This window comes from Phaenicophaeus curvirostris, chromosome 33 (genome assembly GCF_032191515.1).
Source record: "Phaenicophaeus curvirostris isolate KB17595 chromosome 33, BPBGC_Pcur_1.0, whole genome shotgun sequence".
Taxonomy (NCBI): Eukaryota; Metazoa; Chordata; class Aves; order Cuculiformes; family Cuculidae; genus Phaenicophaeus; species Phaenicophaeus curvirostris.
In genome coordinates, this window is record NC_091424.1 from 2,418,657 (window position 1) to 2,444,156 (window position 25,500).

General features: G+C 60.6%; 4 protein-coding genes across 6 annotated transcripts; 1 reads left to right on the forward strand and 3 right to left on the reverse strand.

Moving 5' to 3' along the window:
* Window positions 1-7,981, reverse strand: LOC138732578 (solute carrier family 12 member 6-like). The gene is made up of 9 exons (XM_069879216.1): window positions 7,913-7,981; window positions 6,177-6,564; window positions 5,878-5,967; window positions 5,302-5,448; window positions 2,526-2,580; window positions 2,301-2,431; window positions 844-941; window positions 356-448; window positions 1-123 (listed from the first exon to the last, which is right to left on the reverse strand). The coding sequence occupies exons 2-8, from the start codon at window positions 6,336-6,338 to the stop codon at window positions 406-408; spliced, it is 726 nt and encodes a 241-aa protein (XP_069735317.1). The 5' UTR covers window positions 6,339-6,564; window positions 7,913-7,981; the 3' UTR covers window positions 1-123; window positions 356-405.
* A 1,236-nt stretch (window positions 7,982-9,217) lies between these two features.
* NOP10 (NOP10 ribonucleoprotein) lies at window positions 9,218-10,494 on the reverse strand. The gene is made up of 2 exons (XM_069879220.1): window positions 10,386-10,494; window positions 9,218-9,515 (listed from the first exon to the last, which is right to left on the reverse strand). The coding sequence occupies exons 1-2, from the start codon at window positions 10,437-10,439 to the stop codon at window positions 9,375-9,377; spliced, it is 195 nt and encodes a 64-aa protein (XP_069735321.1). The 5' UTR covers window positions 10,440-10,494; the 3' UTR covers window positions 9,218-9,374.
* A 481-nt stretch (window positions 10,495-10,975) lies between these two features.
* On the reverse strand, window positions 10,976-17,667 carry NOP9 (NOP9 nucleolar protein). Of its 3 annotated transcripts, XR_011339305.1 has the most exons (12): window positions 17,462-17,667; window positions 15,798-16,202; window positions 15,152-15,175; window positions 15,005-15,109; window positions 14,805-14,922; window positions 14,508-14,694; window positions 13,146-13,286; window positions 12,667-12,765; window positions 12,349-12,567; window positions 11,688-11,793; window positions 11,399-11,613; window positions 10,979-11,303 (listed from the first exon to the last, which is right to left on the reverse strand). XR_011339305.1 is itself a non-coding variant. In XM_069879219.1 (10 exons), the coding sequence occupies exons 1-10, from the start codon at window positions 17,571-17,573 to the stop codon at window positions 11,486-11,488; spliced, it is 1,686 nt and encodes a 561-aa protein (XP_069735320.1). In that variant the 5' UTR covers window positions 17,574-17,667; the 3' UTR covers window positions 11,374-11,485. The 3 variants fall into 3 exon arrangements, 1 of the variants encoding a protein (XP_069735320.1); XR_011339304.1 differs by having other exon boundaries at window positions 10,976-11,303; window positions 15,005-15,175; XM_069879219.1 differs by lacking the exon at window positions 10,979-11,303 and having other exon boundaries at window positions 11,374-11,613; window positions 15,005-15,175.
* A 122-nt stretch (window positions 17,668-17,789) lies between these two features.
* Window positions 17,790-24,635, forward strand: RABGGTA (Rab geranylgeranyltransferase subunit alpha). The gene is made up of 16 exons (XM_069879074.1): window positions 17,790-17,833; window positions 18,318-18,419; window positions 18,669-18,784; window positions 18,981-19,147; window positions 19,833-19,994; window positions 20,561-20,644; window positions 20,732-20,814; window positions 20,921-21,022; window positions 21,517-21,616; window positions 21,723-21,774; window positions 22,730-22,818; window positions 22,916-23,004; window positions 23,240-23,365; window positions 23,480-23,593; window positions 23,982-24,069; window positions 24,206-24,635. Exons 1-16 carry the CDS (start codon window positions 17,831-17,833, stop codon window positions 24,352-24,354), a joined length of 1,626 nt encoding a protein of 541 aa, XP_069735175.1. The 5' UTR covers window positions 17,790-17,830; the 3' UTR covers window positions 24,355-24,635.
* Window positions 24,636-25,500: the final 865 nt, after the last annotated feature.

The following is a 25,500-nucleotide window of genomic DNA, read 5'->3' on the forward strand; positions in this document are numbered from 1 at the left end:
TCCCAGTTTGCCCACTCCGGGTGCAGGTGACGGTGGTGACGCTGGCGGCTCCCAGGCTCCCGGCGGCCACCGAGCGGGGGGCGTCCCCGAGAGCCCCCCAGGACCCGCAGCCCCACAGCGGCCCTGCCCCAAACCCCAAAATCCTCGGTTTTCACCCCAAAACACCTTTTTTCACCCCCAAACCCCCCTTTTCACCCCCAAAATCCCCCTTTTCACCCCCAAATCCCCCTTTTTCACCCCAAAATCCCCCTTTTTCACCCCAAAATCCCTCTTTTTCACCCCAACCCACCGACCTGACCCCCCCCCCGCTCCCTCCCGACCCCAAAATCCTCGTTTTTCACCCCAAAACTCTCACCCGCGGCGCTCAGGAGGCTCATTCCCAGCAGGGCCCCGAAGGACCAATCCTCATCCTCCTCCTCCTCCTCCGGGGGGCGGGGCCACAGGTTCTCTGGGGGGGCGGGGCTTACTCAGACCACGCCCCCTCCATAGGCTCCCATTCATCTCCTTAAGCCACGCCCCCTCCATAGACCCCATTCATCCCCTTAAGCCACGCCCATTGATCACGTGGCCACGCCCCCTCCTTAAGCCACGCCCCCTCCATAGACCCCCATTCATCCCTTAAGCCACGCCCATTGATCACGTGGCCACGCCCCCTCCTTAAGCCACGCCCCCTCCATAGACTCCCATTCATCCCCTCAAGCCCGGCTCTCTCATTGATCCCTATGGGTCCCTATGGGTCCTATGGGTCCCTATGGGTCAGGGCTCTCCCTATGGGTCCCTATAGGTCAGGGCTCTCTCCGTGGGTCGCTATGGGGCAGCCCCCCTCGCCCCAGCCCCACTCACGCTGCAGCAGGTGTGTTCCGGGCCCCAGCCTGTTCCTCTGGGATCCGTTGCCCTCGCAGGGCTCCAGGTAGCCACGGGGCCCGTTGGGCCAGCAGAGCCTGTTGGGAGGTAGCCGAGTGCTTCGTTAGAGCCTCTCGTTAGCGTCTTAATTGCATAAAGATAGGAAGGAGGGGGACTCACGTGTGGACGGAGATGGCGTTGCGCACGGTGCCGGCCGCTAGCCCCAGGAGGGCCAGCGCTAGCCCGGCCGGGGTAGCCGGGGCGGCCATGGGCTCGGCGTGGGGGCAAGCGGCCGCCAGGGCCAGCAGGGCCAGCAGGGCCGCCCCGAGCCCGCGCCCCGCGTTGAGCCGCCCCGAGCGCCCCGAGCCCCGCGGCACCGCGGCCCCGGGCCCCGCATACACCTGCGGGGGGAGAAGGGAGGTTGTGGGGCACTATGGGGTCATATGGGGTCCCTATAGAGCTCTGTGGGGTCTCTACGGGGCGCTGTGGGGTCTCTGTAGGTCACTACGGGGTCTCCATGGGTTGCTATGGGTCTTTATGGGTCCCTATAGGGCGCTATGGGGCTCTATGGTGTCTCTGTGGGGTCTCTGTGGGGCACTATGAGGTCCCTATAGGGCTCTATGGGGTCTCCGTGGGTTGCTATGGGTCTCTATGGGGTCCCTATAGAGCTCTATGGGGTCTCTATGGGGTGTTGTGGGGGCGCTGTGGGGTCTCTGTAGGTCACTACAGGGTCTCCATGGGTCCCTATAGGGCGCTATGGGGCTCTATGGGTCTCTGTGGGTCTCTATGAGGCACTATGAGGACCCTATAGGGCTCTATGGGGTCTCCATGAGTTGCTATGGGTCTCTATGAGGTCCCTATAGAGCTCTATGGGGTCTCTATGGGGTGTTGTGGGGTCTCTATGGGGCGCTGTGGGGTCTCTGTAGGTCACTACAGGGTCTCCATGGGTCCCTATAGGGCGCTATGGGGCTCTATGGGTCTCTGTGGGTCTCTATGAGGCACTATGAGGACCCTATAGGGCTCTATGGGGTCTCCATGAGTTGCTATGGGTCTCTATGGGGTCCCTATAGAGCTCTATGGGGTCTCTATGGGGCGCTGTGGGGTCTCTGTAGGTCACTACAGGGTCTCCATGGGTCCCTATAGGGCGCTATGGGGCTCTATGGGTCTCTATGAGGCACTATGAGGTCCCTATAGGGCTCTATGGGGTCTCCATGAGTTGCTATGGGTCTCTATGGGGTCCCTATAGAGCTCTATGGGGTCTCTATGGGGCGCTGTGGGGTCTCTGTAGGTCACTACAGGGTCTCCATGGGTCCCTATAGGGCGCTATGGGGCTCTATGGTGTCTCTGTGGGGTCTCTGTGGGGCACTATGAGGACCCTATAGGGCTCTATGGGGTCTCCGTGGGTTGCTATGGGTCTCTATGGGGTCCCTATAGAGGTCCCTAGGGGTCACACTCACCATGATGAGCTCCGCGGCGCCCAGAGCGGCGGCGGCCGCCGTGAACGCGGCGCTGAGGAACCCGCAGAGCCCCACGGCGCCTCCGGCCTCGGGCCCCAGCGCCCCCGACAGCAGCGACAGGGGACACCCCCCTGCACAGCGTGACGTCACCGAGGGGGCGGGGCCTCGGGGGGGGGGGGATTCCCCCTCCCCTCCTCCCCCTCCTCCATTAACCCCTTCGCTCACCGGGGTCGGGGCCGTTGGTGGCCACGGCGCTCAGAGACACCGAGGTCAGCGCGGTCTGGAAAGGGTTAACGAGGGTTAGGGGGGCTCTGGCCACGCCCACTCCCATTGAAAAAAATCTTTAAGCCCCGCCCACTCGTGTTGATTGACACTTACTGGCCCCGCCCCCTGCCATATCGCCCCCTCCCCGTGCTCCCAGTAACCCCGAAGGATCCAAGTAATGGGTCCCTATGGCTCAGGGCTCTCTCTATGGGTCCCTATGGGTCCCTATGGCTCAGGGCTCTCTCTTTGGGTCCCTATGGCTCAGGGCTCTCTCTATGGGTCCCTATGGGTCCGGGCTCTCTCTATGGGTCCCTATGGATCAGGGCTCTCTCTATGGGTCCCTATGGATCAGGGCTTTCTCCATGGGTCCCTATGGGTCAGGGCTCTCTCTATGGGTCCCTATGGCTCAGGGCTCTCTCTATGGGTCAGGGCTCTCTCTATGGGTCCCTATGGGTCAGGGCTCTCCCTATGGGTCCAGGCTCTCTCTATGGGTCCCTATGGCTCAGGGCTCTCTCTATGGGTCCCTATGGGTCCGGGCTCTCTCTATGGGTCCCTATGGGTCCCTATGGCTCAGGGCTCTCTCTATGGGTCCCTATGGGTCCGGGCTCTCTCTATGGGTCCCTATGGCTCAGGGCTCTCTCTATGGGTCCCTATGGCTCAGGGCTCTCTCTATGGGTCCCTATGGGTCCCTATGGCTCAGGGCTCTCTCTATGGGTCTCTATGGGTCCCTATGGGTCCGGGCTCTCTCTATGGGTCCCTATGGATCAGGGCTCTCTCTATGGGTCCCTATGGGTCCCTATGGCTCAGGGCTCTCTCTATGGGTCTCTATGGGTCCCTATGGGTCAGGGCTCTCTCTATGGGTCCCTATGGCTCAGGGCTCTCTCTATGGGTCCCTATGGGTCCGGGCTCTCTCTATGGGTCCCTATGGGTCCGGGCTCTCTCCGTGGGTCCCTATGGGTCCGGGCTCTCTCTATGGGTCCCTATGGGTCCGGGCTCTCTCCGTGGGTCCCTATGGCTCAGGGCTCTCTCTATGGGTCCCTATGGCTCAGGGCTCTCTCTATGGGTCCCTATGGGTCCGAGCTCTCTCCGTGGGTCCCTATGGGTCAGGGCTCTCTCTATGGGTCCCTATGGCTCAGGGCTCTCTCTATGGGTCCCTATGGGTCCGGGCTCTCTCTATGGGTCCCTATGGGTCCGGGCTCTCTCCGTGGGTCCCTATGGCTCAGGGCTCTCTCTATGGGTCCCTATGGCTCAGGGCTCTCTCTATGGGTCCCTATGGGTCCGAGCTCTCTCCGTGGGTCCCTATGGGTCAGGGCTCTCTCTATGGGTCCCTATGGCTCAGGGCTCTCTCTATGGGTCCCTATGGGTCCGAGCTCTCTCCGTGGGTCCCTATGGGTCAGGGCTCTCTCTATGGGTCCCTATGGGTCCGGGCTCTCTCTATGGGTCCCTATGGATCAGGGCTCTCTCTATGGGTCCCTATGGGTCCGGGCTCTCTCTATGGGTCCCTATGGGTCCGGGCTCTCTCCGTGGGTCCCTATGGGTCAGGGCTCTCTCTATGGGTCCCTATGGCTCAGGGCTCTCTCTATGGGTCCCTATGGGTCCGGGCTCTCTCTGTGGGTCCCTATGGCTCAGAGCTCTCTCTACGAGTCCCTATGGCTCAGGGCTCTCCCTATGGGTCCCTATGGCTCAGGGCTCTCTCTATGGGTCCCTATGGGTCAGGGCTCTCCCTATGGGTCCGGGCTCTCTCTATGGGTCCCTATGGCTCAGGGCTCTCTCTATGGGTCCCTATGGGTCAGGGCTCTCCCTATGGGTCCGGGCTCTCTCTATGGGTCCCTATGGCTCAGGGCTCTCCCTATGGGTCAGGGCTCTCTCTATGGGTCCCTATGGGTCAGGGCTCTCCCTATGGGTCCCTATGGGTCCAGGCTCTCCCTATGGGTCCGGGCTCTCTCTATGGGTCCCTATGGGTCAGGGCTCTCTCTATGGGTCCCTATGGCTCAGGGCTCTCTCTATGGGTCCCTATGGGTCCGGGCTCTCTCTATGGGTCCCTATGGGTCCGGGCTCTCTCCGTGGGTCCCTATGGGTCCGGGCTCTCTCTATGGGTCCCTATGGCTCAGGGCTCTCTCTGTGGGTCCCTATGGGTCCGGGCTCTCTCCGTGGGTCCCTATGGGTCAGGGCTCTCTCTATGGGTCCCTATGGCTCAGAGTTCTCTCTATGGGTCCCTATGGGTCCGGGCTCTCTCCGTGGGTCCCTATGGGTCAGGGCTCTCTCTATGGGTCCCTATGGCTCAGAGTTCTCTCTATGGGTCCCTATGGGTCAGGGCTCTCCCTACGGGTCCCTATGGGTCCGGGCTCTCTCTATGGGTCCCTATGGCTCAGGGCTCTCTCTACGGGTCCCTATGGCTCAGGGCTCTCTCTATGGGTCCCTATGGCTCAGGGCTCTCTCTATGGGTCCCTATGGGTCAGGGCTCTCTCTATGGGTCCCTATGGGTCAGGGCTCTCCCTATGGGTCCCTATGGGTCCAGGCTCTCCCTATGGGTCCGGGCTCTCTCTATGGGTCCCTATGGCTCAGGGCTCTCTCTATGGGTCCCTATGGCTCAGGGCTCTCTCTATGGGTCCCTATGGCTCAGGGCTCTCCCTATGGGTCCGGGCTCTCTCTATGGGTCCCTATGGGTCCGGGCTCTCTCCGTGGGTCCCTATGGGTCAGGGCTCCCTCCGTGGGTCCCCGCGGGCCCCCGACTCACACAGGCTCCCAGCAGCAGCGCGATGGCCCCGGCCTGCAGCAGCCCCCCCGTGGCCACCACCCAGGGCAGTCGCAGCACCAGCACCAGCCCCAGCGGCGTCTGCAGCGCCGGCAGCGCCACCGCCCTCAGCGCCCCCGGACGGGGCCCCTGCGGGAGACACCCCGAATCTGAGACCCCCCAAAAAACCCCTGCGCCCCCCGAAGCCCCAGCGTCCCCTCCCGAAAACAAGAATCCTCCCCCAAAACTCGTGACCCCCCAAAATTCATGGGCCCCCCCCAAATCCAGAGACCCCCCCAATCCTTAGGTTCCTCCCCAAATCCATGACCCCCCCCAAACCCCAGTAACCCCCCCCAAACCTCTAGTAGGTCCCCCCATTCATTTGCCCCGGTGCGCCCTCCTTTCCCGCCCCCCAGGTGCCTCGGTGCACCCTGTAATCCCGTCCCCCCCGGCCCCCGCCCCCCGCCCTTTGGTTCCCCCCCCCCCAGATGTTGGGTCCCCTCCAGGTGTTGCCCCCTCCCCTCTCCAGATGTTGCCCCCCCCCCCGCCCCCAGATGTTGCGCCAGCTGTTGGGCTCACGGGGCCGCGGTCGCTGTCGGGGCTCAGGGCGCTGTAGGGCGCCATGCGGCGCAGCACGGCCGGGACGCGGGGGCGCGTGGCCAGCTCCTCCTGGCGGGGAGATAACGAGCAGAGGTTAACGAGGGGACCCTAACGAGCCCCCCCTGCTAATGAGAAACCCCCTCATGACCGCCCTTTCGCTAATTAGGACCCCCCTAATGACCCCTGCGCTAATTGGAGAACCCCTAATGACCCCCCAAGTTAATGAGGTGCCTCCTAATGACCCCCCAGGTAACGACGCGGCCCCTAACGAGGCTCACCTCGAAGAGCGCGAGGTCTCGGGGGGGCCCGAGGTCCCCCCCGTGGGGGGCGGGGCCTCTGGGAGGGGGCGGGGCCTCAGCCGAGGGGGAGGGGCTGGCGCTGCTGCCAGGGGGGCGCGAGCTGGAGGGGGACGGCGGCTCGGGGCTTGACGAGGACGACATGGCCTGGACCGGGGTCACCAGGAGGTCAGCGGGGTCACCAGGAGGTCACGACTCCAACATGGCCGCCACGAGGTCACCACGAGGTCAGCAGGGTCGCCACGAGGTCACGATACCAAGATGGCCACCGCGGGGTCAGCGAGAGGTCACCAAGATGGCCGCCGTGGGGTCAGCAAGAGGTCACCAAGATGGCCGCAGTGGGGTCAGCGAGAGGTCACCAAGATGGCTGCTGAAAAGGTCACCCAGAGGTCAGCGGGTTTTGGGGGGAAAGGGCTGAGATTTGGGGGGAAAAGGAGAAGTTTTGAGGAAAAAGGACAATTTTTTAAGAAAAAGAGACCAATTTTGAGGGAAAAGGACCAATTTTTGGAGGAAAAAGGAACGTTTTTGACAGAAAAAGACAATTTTTGGGAGGGGAAAAGAGAATTTTTGAGAAAAAATAGCATTTTGGGGGGAAAAGAATCATTTTTGGGGGGAAAATGAGCATTTTTGAGGAGAAAGGACCATTTTTTGAGGGGGAAGGAGCATTTTGGGGAGAAAAAGTGACGCTTTTAGGTGGAAAAAAGGAGCGTGTGTGGTAAAATCAGCCACTTGCAAGGGAAAAATGATCAGATTTGGTGGGGAAAAGGCTGGTTTTGGGAAAAAAAGAATGTTTTTCTTTTACAAAGATCAATTTTGGCAGGGAAAGGACTATTTTTTGGCATAAAAGAACCGTTTTGGGGAAGAAAAGGACTATTTTTTTTGGGAAAAGGATCATTTTATGGTCGAAAAGAAGCATTTTGGAGGGGGAAAAAGGCAATTTTAGGGGCGAAAGAGACCGTTTGGGGGAAAAAAGAGACTTTCAGGGGGTGAAAACTTATGATTGTAGGTGAAAAAGGGAGAGCTTGTGGCAAAACGAGCCACTTTTAAGGGATAAAATGACTGGTTTGGGGGAAAAGGTCTCTCTTTTGGTGGAAAAGGAACTTTTTTGGTGGAAAAGGTCCATTTTTTTGGGGAAAGGACCATTTTTTGGCAAAAAAAGGAATGATTTTGGGGGAGAAAAGGAGGTTTTTTTGAGGGGAAGGTCCATTTTAGGGGGTAAAGAGCCATTCTGAGAGTGAAAAGTGATGCTTTCAGAGGGAAAAAAAAGGACACTGTGGCAAAACCACCCACTTTTTAGGGAAAAATGATCAGATTTGGGGGTAAAGGACCTTTTTTTGTGTGGAAAAGGACCATTTTGGGGAAGAAATGGACCGTTTCGTGGGTAAACCAGCCGGTTTAGAGGGAAAAGAGATAATTTGGGGGTCAAAGAGCCTTTTTGGGGGTGAAAAGTGACGTTTTTAGGGGGGGAAAGGGACGAAACCCCGCGGATTTGAGGTCAAACCCCCCGGATTCGGCGCCGCAGCTCCCGGAGCCCCTTTTTTTGGGTTGAAAACCCGCCGTTTCGGGCTCCTTCCCCCCCCCCCCCGCGCCGTTCTGAGGTAAAAACCCGCGATTTCGGTCCATCCCCGCCTCCCCCCCTCCCCGAACCCCCTTGTGGGATCCTCCCAGCCCCGTTTTGGGGGGGTTCCCCCTCATTTTGGGGCGGGAACGAGCGTTACCTGAGGGGAAAAGGGCGGGAACGAGCGGTACCTGAGGGGGAAAAGGGCGGGAACGAGCGGTACCTGAGGGGGAAAAGGGCGGGAACGAGCGCGCGCGCGGAGCCGGGGGGCGTGGCCAGAGAAAAAGGGGGCGTGGCCAAAGCGCCATAGAGGTTAATGGAAAGGGGGCGTGGCCAAGGCGCCGCAGGGGGCGTGGCCAAAGAGCCATAGGGGATAATGGGAGGGGGCGTGGCCAAGGGATGACTCGGCTAGAGCGGAGGGGGCGTGGCCACGGCGCCATAGGGAATGCGGAAGGGGGCGTGGCCAAAAGGGAGGGGGCGTGGCCACGGCGCCATAGGGAATGCGGAAGGGGGCGTGGCCACAAGGGGGCGTGGCCACGGCGCTATAGGGAATACTGGGAGGGGGCGTGGCCACAAGGGGAGGGGGCGTGGCCACAAGGGGAGGGGGCGTGGCCAAAGCGCAATATGGGGGTCAATGGGTCCCTTCCAGGATCCTCGAAGTCCCCCAGCACCCCTCCAGGGGCCCCCTAGGACCCATTTAGGACCTTCTCAGACCCCCAGGACCCCTCTAGGACACTCAAGACTCTCCTAGAGCCCCCCCCGAGCCATCTATAGACTCCTCAAACAGCCTGAGAATGCATTTATCGACCCCCAGGACCCTTCTAGGATCCTCCAGGACCCCCCGGACCCTTCCAGGAACACCCCCAGGAGCCTTCTAGCATCCTCAGAACCCATCTAGGACCCCCCAGAACCCTTCTAGGACCCCCTCGGACCCTTCTAGCATCTTCAGAATCCTTCTAGCATCCTCAGGACCCTTCCAGAACCTCCCAGGGCCCTTCCAGGACCCCCAAGACCCTTCCAGGACCCCCTCGGACCCTTCTAGCATCTTCAGAATCCTTCTAGGAGCCCCCAGGACCCTTCTAGCATCCTCAGGACCTTTCCAGAACCTCCCAGGACCCTTCCAGAACCCTTCTAGGACCCCCAGGACCCTTCCAGAACCTCCCAGGACCCTTCCAGAACCCTTCTAGGACCCCCAAGACCCTTCCAGAACCTCCCAGGACCCTTCCAGGACCCCCAAGACCCTTCCAGGATCCCCCAGGACCCTTCTAGAACCCCCAAGACCCTTGCAGGATCCCCCAGGACCCTTCTAGGACCCCCTCGGGCCCTTCTAGCACCTTCAGAATCCTTCTAGGACCCCCCCAGGACCCTTCCAGGAGCCAAAACTGAGGTTTCCAGGGTCAAAAAGCACCAAGATCCAGAGGTCGCGGCGACACCGAAACCACCAGCAAATCAAAACTCTCAGAGATTCCTTTTTGGAGGTTTAAAAGAAGCCGCGATGGGTTTTTACAGAGCAAACCGTGCTGGATTCAGAGCAACCAGGTTGGGTTTGGAAAGGCTGGAGCCGATTCGGAGCTGGATCCGGAGCCGCGGATGCTGAATTCGGAGCAGGATTCGGGGGGTTCTCAGAGCAGCGGCCGCGCCTGCTGGGTGGGGAGGACCCCGAAGCGGCGTTTGAGCGCCAAGCGGTGCCGGGAGAAACGATCGTCAGGGGAGAAACGCGCCGGGTGAGCCGAGCGGGTGGGCTGCCCGCACGGGGAGAGCTTCTAGGGGCGGGAAAAAGGGGGTAGTAAGGACCCACAACTGCCCCTCAGACCCCTAAAAGCCCCCTCTGCCCCCCAAATCGCCCCTGCTGCCCTCTAACTCCCCCCTCAGACCCCTGAAATCCGCGCCCTGTCCCGAAACAGCACCCTCAACTGCCCCCTATCTCCCCCTTCAGCCCCGCAACTGCCCCCTCAGGCCTTTAAAAGATGCCCCAGCTCACCCCTCAGGCCCCTAACTGCCCCCCCAGGCCCCTAAAAGCCCCCTCAGGCCTTTAAAAGATGCCCCAGCTCACCCGTCAGCCCCCTAACGTCCCCCTCAGACTCCGAAAAGCCCCTCCCAGCCCCCCAACTGCCCCCTCAGACCCCTAAAAGCCCCCCAGCTGCCCCCTCAGACCCCTAAAAGCCCCCCAGCTGCCCCCTCAGACCCCTAAAAGCCCCCCAACTGCCCCCTCACACCTGTAAGAGCCCCCGAACTGCCCTTCCCTGCCCCACAACTGCCCCCCAGACCCCTAAAAGCCCCCCCACTGCCCCCTCAGACCCCTAAAAGCCCCCCCACTGTCCCCTCAGACCCCTAAAAGCCCCCCCACTGCCCCCTCACACCTCTAAGAGCCCCCCAACTGCCCTTCCCTGCCCCACAACTGCCCCCTCAGACTCCCAAATGCCCCCTCAGGCCTTTAAAAGACCCCCCAGCTCCCCCCTCAGCCCCCTAAAAGCCCCTCCTGCCCCACAGCTCCCCCCTCAGGCCCCCCAAAAGCCCCCCAACTGCCCCCTCGGAGCCCCTAACTGCCCTCTCTGCCCCCTAACTCCCCCCTCAGCCCCCCCAGCCCCCTAAAAGCCCCTCCTGCCCCACAACTACCCCCCCCCCCCCCCCACCTTTAGCGTGTAAACGCGCTCCCCGCGCTCGTCCGTGTAGCACTGGAGGAACATGGCGGCGAGGGCGGGAAAGCCCGGGGCACGACGGGAAGGAGGAGGACCGAGGGGGCGTGGCCTCACCCCAAGGGAGAAGCTGATTGGCTGAGGGGGCACAGAGACCCCAAAACGAGGGGAAATAAGCCTAAAAATAAGCCTAGGGACCCCAAACCCAGGACTAGAGACGTGGAAACGATCGATGAGACTGAAAAATGGGGATGAGGGGCTCCAAAATGGGTCCAGACACCTCAGAAGTGGGCATAGAGAACCCAAAAAGGGGAACAAAGACCCCAAAAATAAGACAAAATAACTCAAAATCGGCATCGAGACCGAGAAACGGGAATGGAGACCCCCAAAACAAGCTAAAATACTCTAAAAATAAGTCCAGAGATCCCCAAAATGGGCGCAGAGACCTCAAAAATGGGTAAAAAGACCCTGAAACCAAGCAAACAGACCTGAAAAACAAGGTAAAACAGACCAAAATGAGTAGAGAAGCGTCTAAACTAAGGTGAAATGTCCCCTAAATGGACAAAGCCCCTTAAAACGGGGATAAAGATCTCAAAAGTGAAATAAAATGCCCCCAAGTTGAACTAAAATGGCCCAAAAATCAGCCTAAAGACCCCAAACTGGGACGAGACTCTTAAAAATAAGTTAAAATACCCTAAAATAGGCTAAAAAAACCGAAACGGGCATAGAGCACCCAAAACCAAGCTAAAATACCCCCAAAATCGATAAAGCCCCTAAAATGGGTACAAAGATCCAAAAATCAAACTGAACTGCCCCAAAAATGAGTCCTGAGACCCCAAAACTGGGAGCTGAAACCCAAAACCGGGCACAGAGACCACAAAAATAACGTGAAATACCCCATAAATGGACAAAGCCCTGCAAAAAGGTGAGAAAAATGCAAAAAAACCAAATTAAATCAACTCAAAAATGAGCCTGGAGGCCCCAAAACCAAACAAAAAGCGTTTATTTACATGAAAAGGAGAAATGGAGCAGCGAGAACAGGAAGTGGGAGCAGATCGCCGCGCAGGGGCCTGTCTGTGACGCCCCTCTCGGTGGTTTCAGTCCTCCAGAGGGTCCTCCCGAGGGTCCCGCGGGCGCTTGGGGGGCGGCGAGAGCTTCTGCCCCGTAAGGGCAAGGGCGATGGAGCGTCCGTGGGGGTCCCGGAGCAGGGCCTGGCGCTGGGGGGCTGGGGGACACACACAGGGGGTCAGGGCTGCCCCACGTCTCCCCTCACCCGCCCCCCCTGGCCCCCCGTCTCACCCAGCTCGCGGGCGATGGAGCTGCGGGTAACGCCAGGCGCCGCGGCCCAGACGGCATCGAGGACGCGGCTGCCGTTGCGGTGACGGGCGAGGGATAAATAGTGGCCCTGGGGAGCCAAAACGAACAAATTTAGCTTCAAAACGGAGAGATTTGGCCCCAAAAGAACCAAAACCGAGAGATTTAGCCCCAAAAATGAGAGATTTGGACCTAAAATGACCCAAATCTGAGGGATTTCGTCCCCAAAATGAGGAATTTGGCTCCCAAATGAGCAAATCAGAGGGTGTTGTTCCCAAAAATAAGGGATTTGGCCCCCCAAAGACCCAAAACTGAGAGACTTGCACCCAAAAAGGAGAGATTCAGCGCCAAGATGACCCAAACCTGAGGGTTGGGGCCCCCAAAATGAGGGATTTGGCCCCGAAATAACCAAACCCCAAGGGATTTGGTGCCCAGAATGAGGAATGTGGCCCCCAAAATGAGGGATTTGGCACCCAAAGGCCCCAAACCCAAGGGATTTGGTTCCCAAAATGAGAGATTTGGCTCCCAAATGACCCAAACCCAAGGGATTTGGTCCCCAAAATGAGGGATTTGGCACCCAAATGACCAAAACACGAGGGATTTGGCCCCCAAAATGAGAGATTTGTCCCCAAAGCCGCCTCCTGACCTCGAGCTTGCGCAGCAGGCGGCGCCGGGTGCGGGCGGGCACGGCCGGGGAGGCGAGGAGGGCATCCCAGACGTGGCTGCCGGGAGGGCTTTGAGCCAGGGCCACCAACGCCGAGGGCGAAAGAGCCACCAGGGCCCGCAGGATCGGGCCCGGGTCCCCGAAATGCAGGAGGTGCTGCAGGAGGAGGGAGCCGTGCAGCCCTGTGGCAGAAAGCGCCGCCTGGAAGAGCAAAAAACACTCAGGGAAGCCAAAAAATAGCGAGGAGAAAGCAAAAAAACAGAAATGGAGGTGGAAATGAAGGGCTTGGGGGTCCCTCACCTCAGGGTCTGTCCCCTCAGTGTCCCCCAAGGGTCGCAGCGTGGCCAGGGGTCCCAGGCAGCTCTGGCGTCGCTCTGGAGGCTCCCAGCAGCCAAACGCCTGTTTGAATTAAAAAAAGAGGTGAGTGAGGCTTAGGGAACGAGGTTTAATTAATTAAGTGCAGCTTAATTAGACAAGCGCGGCTTAAGAAAGGCGCGTGGATTGAGCTAGAAGCGGTTAGTGACTCCTGCATCCAGGAGGGGCACTAGGACCCTGCGGAGCACTAAGAGCTGGAGGGGGCGTGGCCTTAAAGGGAGGGGGCGTGGCCAAGAGTTATTGAATGGGTCCTGGTTAAAGCTCAATGAGGCCTTAAGGGGGCGTGGCCTAAGAGGGAGGGAGCGTGGCCTTAAAGGGGAAAGGGGGGGGTCGTCTTAAAGGGGAAATGGGGGTGACCCCAGGGGAAGGGGGCGTGGCCTCCACAGACAGGTGTTAATTTCTACCTGTAGGAGGCTCCTCAGCGCCTCCTGCTGGAGGGGCAGGAAGCGCCTGCAGGCGCCCATCAGGGCCGTGAGGACCCCCGGGTGGCCCCGGGCCAGGGGCTCCGACAGCGCCGGGCCCAGCTCTGACAGCACGCCCTGGATCTAAAGAGTTAAAAAAAAAGGACACGGACAGCGCTAAATATACTCGAGGAAACTCTAAAATCTATCAAAGAGCCCTAAAACCCCACAAGGAGCCCCGAAATCCCGTTAGGGAACCAAAAAGATCCATCAGGGAGCCATGAAACCCTCTGAGGGAGCCACAAAATACCTCACAGACTCCAAAATCCCACCCAGGAGGTCAAAAAAACCTTCAGCGAGCACAAAAAAAACCCTCGCAGGCCCCAAAATCCTTTAGGAATCTAAATAATCATCTCATAGACTCAAAAACTACCTCAGGAAATCCTCGCATCTCTCAGGGAGCCCAAAAATACCTTCCACAGGCCTCAACCCCAGCCCTCAGGGAGCCCCAGACCCTCTCAGCGAACCTCAAAACCACTCAGGAAGCCCCAAAATGCTCTTACAGGCACCAGAATCCCCTCAGAGAAACCCAAAAATCCCTCAGGGTGCCCCAAAACCCCCTCAAGGAGCTCCAACCCCCCTCAAGGAGCCCCCAAATCCCCTCAAGGAGCCCCAAAATGCTCTCAAAGGCCCAGCAAGCCCCTCAGGGACCCCCAGAACCCCGTCAGGGTGCCCCAAAACCCCCTCAAGGAGCCCCAAAATGCTCTCAAAGGCCCAGCAAGCCCCTCAGGGAGCCCCAGAATCCCCTCAGGGTGCCCCAAAACCCCCTCAAGGAGCCCCAAAATGCTCTCAAAGGCCCAGCAAGCCCCTCAGGGAGCCCCAGAATCCCCTCAGGGTGCCCCAAAACCCCCTCAAGGAGCCCCAAAATGCTCTTACAGGCATCAGAATCCCCACACAGAGCCCCCAAATCCCCTCAGGGAGCCCCCAAATCCCCTCAGGGAGCCCCAAAATGCTCTTATAGGCATCAGAATCCCCTCGGTGAGCCCCAGAATCCCCTCAGGGTGCCCCAAAACCTCCTCAAGGAGCTCCAACCCCCCTCGAGGAGCCCCCAAATCCCCTCAAGGAGCCCCAAAATGCTCTCAAAGGCCCAGCAAGCCCCTCAGGGAGCCCCAGAACCCCGTCAGGGTGCCCCAAAACCCCCTCAAGGAGCCCCAAAATGCTCTCAAAGGCCCAGCAAGCCCCTCAGGGAGCCCCAGAATCCCCTCAGGGAGCCCCAAAACCCCCCTCAAGGAGCTCCAAACCCCCCTCGAGGAGCCCCAGATCCCGCAGCCCGTGCCCCCCGTTTCCCGGGGGGTCCCCGCCTACCACGTCCTCGGGGCCGCGTTCCAGCAGGCGCTGCAGCCCGTGGTTGGCTACGCGGTGCCGGGCCAGGGCCCGCAGGTTCCCCCGCAGCTGCAGGAAGAGGCGGCGCAGGACGGGGGGCTCGGCGACCCTCACGGCCGCCTCCAGCAGCCGGCTGCCCTCGGGGTCCTGCAGGCCCAGGAGCAGCGAGCTGGGGGCGGGGCTTGTGAGGAGGGGGCGGGGCTTGTGAGGAGGGGGCGGGGCTTGTGAGGAGGGGGAGGAGCTTATGGGGAGGGGGAGGAGCCTGTGCCTGTCACTCACCCCCCGGAGCCGCCAACGATGGCGTCGCAGAGCCGGGCGCAGGTATCGGGGCGGCTCAGGTGCAGCACCTGCAGCGCCACCTGCAGGCAGAGGCTGGCGGCCGCCGGGGCCCGCAGGGCTGCGGGGAAGGGTAATTAGCCAGGCGGGAGGTAATTAGAGGGGTCGGGAGAGGTCATTAGGGGGGGGTCTGGTGCACTCACAGGGCAGATGGGCCTCAAACGCCTGCGCTAATTGGTCCAGGAGGGGCGGGAAGGAGGGGGGAAGCCACGCCCCCTTGTCCTTAGGCCACGCCCCCTTGTCCTTAGGCCACGCCCCCTTGTCCTTAGGCCACGCCCCCTCGTCCTTAGGCCTTGACCCCACCTGAGCCGCTCCTAAAGGACACACAGAGCAGAAACAAATGGAATATAGATCAGTATGTTCCCCGTTATTAATTATCTCACCCAATTAATGTCCTCAGTAACGAACTGCCCTACGCAGACCCCTCCGAGCTGCCTCCAGGCCTCCCAAACCCCTGTCATCGCCCCCAAAAGGCCCCCAGATTGGTCCCACAGAGCCCCAGACGCCCCATAAACCTCCCCAAGACCCCCAATCCTCCCTCCATGACCCCAAAACCTCCTCCAGTCCTCCCCCAAACCTCCCCGAGAGCCTCCAGAGCCCCTCAATCCTCCCTCAATGACCCCAAAACCTCCTCCAGGCCCCCCCAAACCACCCCAGATGCCCCCCAAACCTCCCTGAGAGCCTCCAGAGCCCCTCAATCCTCCCTCAATGACCCCAAAACCTCCTCCAGCCCCCCCCAAACCTCCCTCAATGATCCCAAAACCACCTCCAACCTCCCCCAAACCACCCCAGACGCCCCCCAAACCTCCCCGAGAGCCTCCAGAGCCCCTCAATCCTCCCTCAATGACCCCAAAACCACCTCCAGCCCCCCCCAAACCTCCCCGAGAGCCTCCAGATCCGCTCAAACCTCCCCCAATCCCCCCCAAAAAGCCTCACCTGCCTCCGGCTCCCCCCCCAGCACCTGCAGCAGCACCCGCACCACGAAGCTCCCTGCGGGGTGCTGAGCGAAAGCCACCAAGTCGTCCCTCACGGCCGCCGCCAGCTGCCCCACGGCTTCCACCACCACGTTCCTCGCGGCTTCTTCTTCCTCCTCCTCCTCCTCCTCCTCCTCCCACAGCGCCGGCAGCACCCGCCCCAGCGCCGCCTCCAGCACCCGAGCCCCCAGCGGGTGCCCCGGGGGCCCCCCGAGTCCCCCCGAAACCAGGGGGCTCAGCAGACGCCCCAAAGTCCCCAGCGGGGCCCGCGGCACCAGCGCCTGCAGCACCCGCGAGCCCCAGGCGTCCAGCGCCGCCTCCGGCATCGCCGACACCGCCTCGGCGAGCACGTTGGGGGCAAAGAGAGCTGCAAAGAGGAAAAAAATAGAGAGCAGTAAATCATCCCCTTCAAAAAGAACGCTTATCCCTCAAAAAAACCCACCAAAGCGGGAAAAAACCCACTCCGCGTTGAATTTACTACCCCAAAAATACATCGATGTGCATCTTCTAGAAACAAAACCACGAGGAATTATTACTGGATTACCCCAAACCACATAATTAGCCCCCCAGAACCCCTCTCTAAAAACAGAAACACACGAATTACGAATTAACTACCCCTAAACTACACAAATAGACCCCCACAACTGCTCCCTAAAGGCAAAAACACAGTAATTAGTGCTTAATTACCCCCAAACTGTGTAAACAGCCCCTCAAAAACACTTTTCAGAAACTGAAATGCAAGAATTAGTACTTATTTATGCCATAATTGCATAAAAACCACTGCAAAAACACTTTCTAGGAACAAATAAATAGAAAATAACTAATTATTACATTAGTAATTAACCATTCTTTAAAAAAACCCTCTCAAGGAGCCATAAAATCTCCTCACGGACTCCAAATCCTCACAGGAAGCCCCAAAATCCCCCTCAGGGAGCCTCAAAAACTCTTCATTGACCCCAAATCTCCTCAGGGAGCCCCCAAGCCCCCGTCACTGACCCCAAAATCCCTCACTGAGCCCCCAAACCCCCCCTCACACACCTCAAAATCTCTTCACAGACCCCAAATCCTCGCAGAGAGCCCCAAAATACCCTAATTTACCACAAAATTCCCTCTGGGAGCTCCACATCCCCTCACAGACCCAAAATCTCCTCAGGGAGACCCTAAACCCCCGTCACTGACCCCAAAATCTCTCATTGAGCCCTCAAATCCCCCTCACAGACGCCAAAGCCCTTCAGGGAGCCCCAAAATACCCTCCGGGAACCCCAAAACGCCTTCAGGGAGCCCCAAAATACCCTCAGTTACCACAAAATTCCCTCAGGGAGCCCCAAATCCCCTCACAGACCCAAAATCTCCTCAGGGAGCCCCAAAATCCCCCTCACAGACCCCAAAATCTCTTCCCAGACCCCACAGCCCTCCAAGGAGCCCCCAAATCCCCCTCAACTCGCCTCAGGGAGCCCCAAAACATCCTCACTTACCACAAAATCCCCTCAGGGAGCCCCGAATCCCCTCACAGACCCCAAATCCCCCTCAAGTCGCCTCATGGAGCCCCAAAACACCCTCAGTTACCACAAAACTCCCTCAGGGAGCCCCAAAATCGCCCTCCCTGACCCCAAACCCCCCTCTCACCCAGCTCTGCGGGGCTCAGCCCCTCTTCCAACGTCTCCAGAGCCCTTCGGAAATACTCGGCGGTCTCGGGGTCCAGCCTAGCCTCGCTGCGGGGCCGCCTCCGCACCCCCATGGTGGAAAAAAGAAAGAAATAAACACACTGAGAATAAAAAAAGAAAAGAAAAGAAAAATGAAGGAGCGGAACAAAATGGCGGCGAAGGGCGTGCCTCGCTGTATCCCAGCGTGCACCGCGGCGGAGCCGTAGGGAGGTCCGGGGCAAACAAGATGGCGCCGCGCGGCTGCCACGTTGCATCCCGGCGTGCACCGCGACCGCCAAACCCCGCCTCTTCCGGTTCCGGTTCCGCTTCCGGGAAGGCTGGAGCCGCCGCCATGGTGAGGAAGCGCCTCTAGTTCCTCCCAGTTCCTTCCAGTTCCCCTCTCGGTGCATCCCAGTTCCTCCCAGTGTCCCCCAGTCCATCCCAGTTCCCCTGTCAGTGCACCCCAGTTCCCTCCCAGTGCTCCGATACATCCCAGGCCCTCCCAGTTCCTCCCCAGTTCCCCCCTAGGTCCCCCCCAGTCCTTCCCAGTTCCCTCCCAGTGCTTCCCAGTCGCTCCCAGTTCCTCCGCATCACTCCTAGGTCCCTCCCAGTCCCTCCTAGTGCACCCCAATCCCTTCCCAGCCTCTCCCAGTACCCCCAGTCCTCCCTAGTCTCCTTCCAATCCTCTCCCAGTGCCTCCCAGTCCCCTCCCAGTCTGTCCCAGCACCCCTCTGCCTCCCCTGATTCTCCGTAGTCCCCTTCCAATCCCTTCCCAGTGCCTCCCAGTGCCCCCCAGATCCCCTCCCAGTCCCTCCCAGTGACCTCCCAGTCCTGTGCAGCACGGCCGGCTGAAGGTTCGCTCACCCGATGCCGCTCGACGCCGGCAGCGAGAGGAGAAGCTGCGGCTTTACCGCTCGGCCATGGCCACCCTGCTGGGCAAGGTGAGCCCGTACTGGGAGCACTGGGAGCACTGGGAGGGGGACTGGGAGCACTGGGAGGGGCTGGGAGGGGGACTGGGGGCACTGGGAGGGGCTGAGAGGGGGACCAAGGGCCCTGAGAGGGACTGGAAGTGGTTTTTGGGGTGCGGAGGGTTACTGGTTTGAACTGGGAGGGGGGTTTTTGGGGGCGGGGAGGGTTACTGGTTTGAACTGGGAGTGTGGAGGGGGGGGTTAACCCCTCGTTGCCCGCAGGAGGCGCCGCCGGACGAGGTGCTGGCGCTGACGGGCTCCGTCCTGACGGCGAATCCCGACGTGGGGACGTGCTGGAACCTGCGCCGCAAAGCTCTGCCCGCCCAGGCTGAGGACTGGTGAGACTGGGAGGCACTGGGAGGCGAAATGGAGGCACTGGGAGAGGGAATGGGGTCACTGGAAGGCACTGGGAGGGGGAATGAGGGCACTGGGAGAGGGAATGGAGGCACTGGGAGGGGAAATAGGGCACAGGAGGGATCTTTACTGGCCTGTAATGGTTCATACCGGTCTATACTGGTCTGTACTGGTTTGCAGGGTGCAGTCGGAGCTGGCGTTCGCCGGGGCGTGCCTGGCGGTGAACCCCAAGTCGTACGGCGCCTGGCATCACCGTATCTGGGTCCTGGCACGCGCTCCGCCGCCGTCTCCCGTCCCCGGCGAGCGCCAGCTCTGCGAGCGCCTCCTGGGAGCCGACCCGCGCAACTGTGAGCACTGGGAGGGACTGGGAGGCACTGGGAGGGACTGGGAGGGGAAACGGCTCACTATGTGGCAAAAGGAGGGGCTATGTGGTGGGCAATGGCTCACTATGTGGCAAAAGGGGGTCTTATGGGGTGGTTAATGGCTCACTATGTGGCAAAGGGAGGGCTTATGGGGTGGTTAATGGCTCACTATGTGGCAAAGGGAGGGTTTATAGGGTGGTTAATGGCTCACTATGTGGCAAAGGGGGGGCTTATGGGGTGGTTAATGGCTCACTATGTGGCAAAGGGAGGGCTTATGGGGTGGTTAATGGCTCACTATGTGGCAAAGGGGGGGTTTATGGGGTGGGCAATGGCTCACTATGTGGCAAAAGAAGGCCTATGGGGTGGTTAATGGCTCACTATGTGGCAAAGGGGGGGCTTATGGGGTGGTTAATGGCTCACTATGTGGCAAAGGTGGGGCTTATGGGGTGGGTAATGGCTCACTATGTGGCAAAGGGAGGGCTTATGGGGTGGTTAATGGCTCACTATGTGGCAAAAGGCACCTATAGGGTGGCTAATGGCTCACTATGTGGCAAAGGTGGGGCTTATGGGGTGGGCAATGGCTCACTATATGGCAAGCGGGAATGGGTACACGGGGAAGGCCTGGGAGTGGGGGGGAATGGTTTGTACTGGTGCTTACTGGTGTCCCCAGTCCACGCCTGGGAGCACCGGCGGGCGCTGGCGGACGCCGAGGACACCGAGGCCGAGCTCGCCTTCACCGCTGAGCTCCTCGCCCGCGACTTCTCCAACTTCTCTGCCTGGCACCACCGTGGGCGCTTACTGGGCAAACTGGGAACGGGCTCCCTGCGGCACGGTGAGCACTGGGAGGCACTGGGAGAGGGACTGGGAGGCACTGGGAGGCACTGGGAGAGGGACTGGGGGCACTGGGAGGCACTGGGAGGCACTGGGAGAGGGAATGGGGGCACTGGGAGGCACTGGGAGAGGGAATGGGGGCACTGGGAGGCACTGGGAGGCACTGGGATGGAGAATGGGAGGACTGGGATGGAGAATGGGAGGACTGGGATGGAGAATGGGAGGACTGGGAAAGACTGGGAGGCACTGGGAGGGTCTGGGAGGGGGACTGGGGGCACTGGAGATGCCTGAAGCTCAGGTCCCGCCCCCCCCCCCCCCCCCCCCCTCCCCCCCCTCCCCCCCTCCCCCCCCCTCCCCCCCTCCCTTTGCCCTGGTGACCCCTCCTTTCCTGCCCCCCAGGCGCCTCGGTGCCCCCTGCAATCCCTTCCCCGCACCCCTGCACTTTGGTTCCGCGCCAGTTTGGTTCCCCCTCCTCCTCTTTCTGCCCCTGGGACTCCCCCCAAATTCCTGGGACCCCTCTGTGATGTTTGGCTCCCCCCTAAAACTCCCCCTTTTTAACCCCTTCAGAGCTGGAGCTGGTGCAGAACGCAGTCTTCACCGACCCGAACGACCAGAGCGCCTGGGTTTACCTGCGCTGCATCCTCTCTCAGGGTACGGCTGGGTGACCCCCCAGACCCCTCTGGGTGCTCCCCCAGACCCCTCTGGGTGCCCCCCAAACCACTGTGCGCCCCCCCCCAGCCTCCCCCCCACCGCGGATCCTCTGCCTCTACGTCAACCGTGAGGACGCGACGTTAGCCGTGATCTTCTCCCGCCCGGTCTTGGTGAGCCCAGCCCTCCAGGTGCCCCCCAAACCCCTTGGTTTTCCCCCAAAAACCTTGTGTTTCTCCCTCAAAGCCCTGAGGCCCCCTGACCCCACGCTTCCCGCAGGTGGGATCGGAGCGCTCGGCGCTGTCGGTGACGCTGAACGGCTCCGCCGTGGAGGGGACCTGGCGCTCTGGGGAGGGGTCGTCCCGTCCCAGCCTCACCTGGGTACCTGGAGGGGGCGGGGCTTGGGGACAAAGGGCGGGGCTTGGGGACGAGGGGGAGGGGCCTATGGGGTGGGCAATGGCTCACTATATGGCAAGTGAGTGGTCTATGGCACATGTAATGGCTCATTATGTGGCAAGGGTATGGTATGTGGGGTGGCTAATGGCTCACTATGTGGCAACTGAGGGGTCTATGGGGTGGGCAATGGCTCACTATATGGCAAGTGAGTGGTCTATGGCACATGTAATGGCTCATTATGTGGCAAGGGTATGGTATGTGGGGTGGCTAATGGCTCACTATGTGGCAACTGAGCGGTCTATGGGGTGGGTAATGGCTCACTATATGGCAAAAGGGGCGTATGGGGTGGGTAGTGGCTCATTATGTGGCAAGAGAACGGTTTATGGGGTGGTTAATGGCTCACTATGTGGCAGGGGGGGGCCTATGGAACAGGGGGTTGGGATTTTCCGTTCCGGAATGTTTCTTCATGACACCCACAGCTCTGGGACTTCCCCTCGGACCTTTGTCCAGCCTCCAGCCTCCACTTCTGGGTCACCTGGGAGCCTGGCCCCGCTCACCACGAGGTGACACTGCAGGCAGGTAGGAAGCCACATGGCCCCTCGTGCAAGCCACGTGGCACCTCGTGCGAGTCACGCTCCCCTCGTGCAAGCCACGCTCCCTTTTAACCTTGCTGCTCTCTTCCGAGATGAGGATGAGGCCTGGTGGCAGGAGCCGATCGTGGTGCGGGAGCTTTTCTGGTAAGCCTTGCCCCTTCTCATTAAGTTTTGTCTCTTATAATTAAGTCGAACATATTTATATGTTAATTATGGTGAAGCTTGGCTATTTTAGGCATTCTGCCGAATAGTGAGCCATTGCTCATCCCATAGGCTTCCCTTTGCCACATAGTGAGCCATTACCCACCCCATAGGCTTCCCTTTGCCACATAGTGAGCCATTACCCACCCCATAGGCTTCCCTTTGCCACATAGTGAGCCATTGCCCACCCCATAGGCTTCCCTTTGCCACATAGTGAGCCATTGCCCACCCCATAGGCTTCCCTTTGCCACATAGTGAGCCATTGCCCACCCCATAGGCTTCCCTTTGCCACATAGTGAGCCATTGCCCACCCCATAGGCTTCCCTTTGCCACATAGTGAGCCATTGCCCACCCCATAGGCTTCCCTTTGCCACATAGTGAGCCATTGCCCATCCCATAGGCTTCCCTTTGCCACATAGTGAGCCACTGGCTACCTCATAGGACCGTTGTTGCCACATAGTGAACCATTGCCACCCTATAAGACCCCTATTGCCATATAGTGAGCCATTGCCCACTCCATAGGCCCCCCCTTTGCCACATAGTGAGCCATTGCCACCCTGTAGGCCTCCCTTTGCCACATAGTGAGCCATTGCCCGCCCCATAGGCCTCCCCTTTGCCAAATAGTGAGCCATTGCCCGCCCCATAGGCCTCCCCCTTGCCAAATAGTGAGCCATTGCCCACCCCATAGGCCCCCCCTTGCCAAATAGTGAGCCATTGCCCGCCCCATAGGCCTCCCCCTTGCCAAATAGTGAGCCATTGCCCGCCCCATAGGCCCCCCCTTGCCAAATAGTGAGCCATTGCCCGCCCCATAGGCCTCCCCTTTGCTAAATAGTGAGCCATTGCCCGCCCCATAGACGCCCCCCCCCTGCCAAATAGTGAGCCATTGCCCGCCCCATAGGCCCGAGGTTGGCGTGACGGACCCAGAGGTCCTGGAGGAGCTGGTGGGGACGTGCCGGGAGTTGCTGGACCTGGAGCCGCAGAGCCGAGGTTGGGGCTTCTCCCTCCCCTCGAATCCCGGATCCCAGGAGCCTCCCGGGATCCCCGGATCCCCCCCGGATCCCCCAGATCTCTCTCGGGGTCCCAGGCTGCCTCCTGACCCTGGTGCTGCTCCTCTCGGCGCTGGATCCGCTGGCGCATGAGGACGAGATCCGGCGCTGCCTGCGGGCGCTGCAGGTGGGGACGGCACTGGGGTAACTGGGAGAGAGTGGGGAGGGGGAACTGGGGTTACTGGGAGAGCTGGGAGGGGGCTCCTGTGCAAACCGTGAGGAGTGGGAGGCTGGGAAGTGGGGAAATGGGGTTACTGGAGGGAGCGTGAGGCTGGGAAATCGGGAACTGGGAGTACTGGGAGGGGGTTACTGGGCGAACTGGGAGGAGGAGAAGGGTCTAACTGGGCGTGTGACCTTCCCAGGAGGCGGACCCGCTGCGGGGCGGCTTCGTAGCCGACGTGGCCTCGCGAGCCGAGGTGGCCCTGGGGCTACTCCGAGCGCAGAAGGAGCTGGGAGGAGGTGGGGGGCGGCTCTGCCTCCCCAGGAAGGTAGGAGGAGCTTAATGGGGTACTGGGAGGGGCTTAATGGGGTACTGGGAGGGGCTTAATGGGGTACTGGGAGGGGCTTAATGGGGTACTGGGAGGGGCTTTGCCTCATTCCAGGCTCTGTCGGTGCTGGCGCTGCCGGAGCGAGCGGCCCTGGTGACCGAGCTGGACGTCAGCGGGAACCGCCTGGGGGCTCTGCCCCCCAACCTGGGGGCCCTGCGGCGCCTCAAGGTGTGGGGCTGGGGGGGGGTTAGGGGGGGATTTGGGGGTGCTAGGGGGGGTTTTAGGGTGGATTAGAGGGGTTTGGGGGGGTTTAGAGGGGATTGGAAGGGGTTTAGGGGAGATTGGGAGGGGTTTGGGGGGGTTTAGAGGAGTTTTGGGGGTTATTAGAGGTGGTTTGGGGGGGATCAGAGAAGGTTTGTGGGGATTAGGGGATGTTTGTGAGGATTTAGAGAGGTTTGGGTGCTGTTAGAGGGAATTTGAGTGGGGATTAGAGCGTTTTCTGGGGGTTGGAAGGGTCTGGGGAGGGAATAAGACCCTTTGAGGGGGGACAGAGGGATTTTGGAGGGGTCTGTAGGTGTTTTTAGGGTTCCCACTCCTTGCTTTGTCCCCCGATTAGGTGCTGGACGCGTCCCACAACTCCATCGCCTCGCTGCGAGGCTTCCCCCCTCTGCCCTGCCTGGAGGAGCTGAACCTGGAAGGGAACCGTATCCTGGGAGGGGGAGACTGGGGGTACTGGGAGGGGGACTGGGAGGGGGAACGGGGGGACTGTGAGGGGGAACGAGGGAACGGGGAGGGCCGTGGCTCCTCCGCACGTGGCTTCCTTGACCCCAGCTCCCGTAGCCATCGCCCTCGCGGCCTCGCTGGCCCCGCTGGCCGCCTGCCCGCGGCTCTCCCGCCTCGCTCTGGCCACCACCCCTGTGGCCGCCGACCCCCAGGCCGCCCCCCACCTCGCTCGCCTCCTCCCTGGAGTCGCCATCACCCTCACCTGATTGGGGGGGGGGGGCGGGCTTGGCCACGCCCCTTTCCATTAGGCCACGCCCCCTCCTCATTGGCCACGCCCCCTTCCCCAAGACCCCCCTCTTGATCTATTGGCCAAGGCCCCTTTATCCCTATTGAGCCCTTTTAACCCTATTGAGCCCCTTTACCCCTTTGGCCACGCCCCCTTTCTCTTTGGCCACGCCCCCTTTCTCTTTGGCCACGCCCCCTTTCTCTTTGGCCACGCCCCCTTTCTCTTTGGCCACGCCCCCAATCGTCAATAAAACAAGTTCTGAATGGAGCAGGGATTGATGAATGGGGGGATTGGGAGGAGGGGGAATGGGGAACTGGGAGGGGACTGGGGGCACTGGGTGGGACTGGGAGGGGAATAGGGGCGCTGGGAGGGGGAATGGGGGGAGCTGTGGGGACCCCCAGGCTCCTTCCTCCCTAACTCAGAAGCAAACCGGTGCTCCCAGTCCCTCCCAGTTCCTCCCAGTTGCCTCATCGCAGCCAAACCCCAAACCGCCGCCCTCTTGCGCCACAGCTGGGTGGGACCCGGAGGACCCGTTCTCCCTGCCCCACGCCTCGCCCCACGGCGGCCTTGCCAAATAGTGAGCCACCGCCCCACCCCATAGATCCCCTTTGCCACATAGTGAGCCACCACCCCACCCCATAGATCCCCTTTGCCACATAGTGAGCCATTGCCCCACCCCATAGATCCCCTTTGCCACATAGTGAGCCATTGCGCACCCCATAGGCCTTCCTTTGCTAAATAGTGAGCCACTGCCCTACCCCATAGACCCCCTTTGCCACATAGTGAGCCATTGCCCCAGCCCATAGGCCCCCCTTTGCTAAATAGTGAGCCACTGCCCTACCCCATAGACCCCCTTTGCCACATAGTGAGCCATTGCCCCAGCCCATAGGCCCCCCCTTGCTAAATAGTGAGCCATTGCCACACCCCATAGGCCTCCCCTTTGCCACATAGTGAGCCACCGCCCCACCCCATAGACCCCCCTTGCTAAATAGTGAGCCATTGCCCCACCCCATAGACCCCCCCGCAGTCCTGGGGGTGACGCCTGACCCATTGCTAAATAGTGAGCCGGCAGCCCTGCCCCACAGCTCACCCGCTGGTGACCCCGATTCCCTGCCCCATAGCAGCC

Bases quoted from the DNA above. Each gene is read 5' to 3' on its own strand.
- RABGGTA (XM_069879074.1), top strand. The intron at 19,148-19,832 runs GTGAGCACTGGG...TGGTGTCCCCAG, and splicing joins GGGAGCCGACCCGCGCAACT to TCCACGCCTGGGAGCACCGG. The intron at 22,819-22,915 runs GTTGGGGCTTCT...TCGGGGTCCCAG, and splicing joins CCTGGAGCCGCAGAGCCGAG to GCTGCCTCCTGACCCTGGTG.
- NOP9 (XM_069879219.1), bottom strand. From the start codon at position 17,573: ATGGGGGTGCGGAGGCGGCCCCGCAGCGAGGCTAGGCTGGACCCCGAG. The intron at 15,176-15,797 runs GTGAGGCTTTTT...TGTGTCCTTTAG, and splicing joins GGGGGGGGAGCCGGAGGCAG to GAGCGGCTCAGGTGGGGTCA. The intron at 12,766-13,145 runs GTAGAAATTAAC...TAATTCAAACAG, and splicing joins CGCTGAGGAGCCTCCTACAG to GCGTTTGGCTGCTGGGAGCC.
- NOP10 (XM_069879220.1), bottom strand. From the start codon at position 10,439: ATGTTCCTCCAGTGCTACACGGACGAGCGCGGGGAGCGCGTTTACACG. The intron at 9,516-10,385 runs GTGGGGGGGGGG...TCCCGCCCCTAG, and splicing joins AGCGCGTTTACACGCTAAAG to AAGCTCTCCCCGTGCGGGCA.
- LOC138732578 (XM_069879216.1), bottom strand. From the start codon at position 6,338: ATGTCGTCCTCGTCAAGCCCCGAGCCGCCGTCCCCCTCCAGCTCGCGC. The intron at 2,581-5,301 runs GTGAGTCGGGGG...AACCCTTTCCAG, and splicing joins CGCTGCTGCTGGGAGCCTGT to ACCGCGCTGACCTCGGTGTC. The intron at 942-2,300 runs GTGAGTGTGACC...ACCTCCCAACAG, and splicing joins GCGCCGCGGAGCTCATCATG to GCTCTGCTGGCCCAACGGGC.